Source organism: Camelina sativa, chromosome 5 (assembly GCF_000633955.1).
Source record: "Camelina sativa cultivar DH55 chromosome 5, Cs, whole genome shotgun sequence".
NCBI lineage: Eukaryota > Viridiplantae > Streptophyta > Magnoliopsida > Brassicales > Brassicaceae > Camelina > Camelina sativa.
This window is the reverse complement of record NC_025689.1, coordinates 16,010,997-16,012,558: the sequence shown is the minus strand read 5'-3', so window position 1 is coordinate 16,012,558 and position 1,562 is coordinate 16,010,997. Positions and strand designations below refer to the sequence as shown.

Here is a 1,562-nt window from a genome sequence, read left to right as displayed (position 1 = left end):
AGAGTTGGTTACACAGTTGGGGAACAGTTATGCAAAGCTATGCAGGAAGAAAGGCGAACATACACATTGACATCTTATCCCCATATATTTTGAACTTTAACTAAGAGAAACATCCCCTTGAGAAAAGCTGAGCTATAGGAGTAAAACAGTTCTTTCATAGTAATAAATCTAAGATGTTTTCATTGGTACCTCTCATAGCTTCTTGCTTCAGATTTGGCCCGGGCAACAATTTGCCTACCATCAGCTGCAAGCCCAGCAACAGCCTGACATGACAGAAGTAGAATTCCTCATAATAATGAAGGAAAGAAAAAACAATATACTAACAGACTAAACAGAGTGGTAACTGGAAAACTTGACAAATACATGTCCATAGCGGAAACTAATTTCAAAACAAAACATACCATGCCAGCATGACGATGAACAGAATGGATTCTCCTGTTTGAACCTGGTAGCATCATCTTTGATGCAATAAGTTTCTCCACACCCTAAAACCAAAAACCCCAAAAGATAAACACTTAGCAAGACCATTCATTTACCAAAACTAACAACAGATTCTCAAAATGGACTGTCAAGTGTGTCATCTTCAGTCAATAGTTCCAAGGATTTTATGTCAAATTAAAGCTACAGAATCTGATAACATACATCGAAATTGAATTACAGAATACGAGCAAGAGAGACCAAAACCACTATAACGATTCACTGAAGAAAGTAACAAAAAGAGAGAAGAAACAAACCATTACAATCCCGTCTTTGCACTTGATTCCAACAACAGTCCTGCGAAGAAAAAAAGGGAAAGAACACATTTAACAAAACCCTAATTTCGTGATGAAGGGGATCAAATCTTAAAAATTTCAAAAGCTAAATCCGATCTAGTCAACGGAGAAATCGAAGAAGAGGATGGAGAAGTAAACTAGTAACTAACCCACTGTTGTCAACAGCTTTAGCGGCGTACTCGATCTGGAAAACACGGCCATCGGGAGAGAAAGTGGTGACGGAGAGATCGTATCCAGTTCCAATGCTACTCATCTTTCTCGATCTTTTTTTGCTCTGAGTCTTTCTGATTTTCTCCTTCTTCTTCTTCGAGTGATTTAAGCAGAGATCGGAGAATGGGGTTTTCTTTGTTCTCAAGCCAGCGGACCCGAAGCTTTTTCGAGCTCCGATTCTGGCTTTTTGGATATTATAACGATTTGGGTCGGATACTCGGGTGGGTCGATTCAGCTACTAACGGGCTTTACTTATATTTATGATTTGGCCCAGTATCTTTTTTAAGAGTACCATCTTACGGGCTTTACTTATTTTAATGAAAAACCTCCTTTAAATCCATTTAAAAACTCTTCAACCACATTTTCAGTGCACAAAAATCTACTAATATTGATTGATTTATTTGCGGGGAAAAAGCTTAAAAATATCCCATCTATTTTTTATTTGGAAGTTTAATACCTCGTCTTTTTTGGTTAGAAGAAAAATACCTCATTTAATTAAAACGTGTGATTTAATACTCAAACTAATAAATTTTGTGAGTTTCATATTTACGATTTTTTGACAAAAATAAAATTCCGTTT

General features: G+C 36.6%; 1 protein-coding gene across 1 annotated transcript in view; it reads right to left on the bottom strand.

Moving 5' to 3' along the window:
• Positions 1-1,324, bottom strand: part of LOC104787032 (proteasome subunit alpha type-3) — a 3,147-nt gene extending 1,823 nt beyond the window's left edge. Inside the window, 6 exon segments of the mRNA XM_010512524.2 lie at positions 190-263; positions 402-485; positions 735-774; positions 923-1,160; positions 1,163-1,229; positions 1,310-1,324. Of these exon segments, the coding sequence (XP_010510826.2) occupies positions 190-263; positions 402-485; positions 735-774; positions 923-1,160; positions 1,163-1,229; positions 1,310-1,324 (518 nt within the window).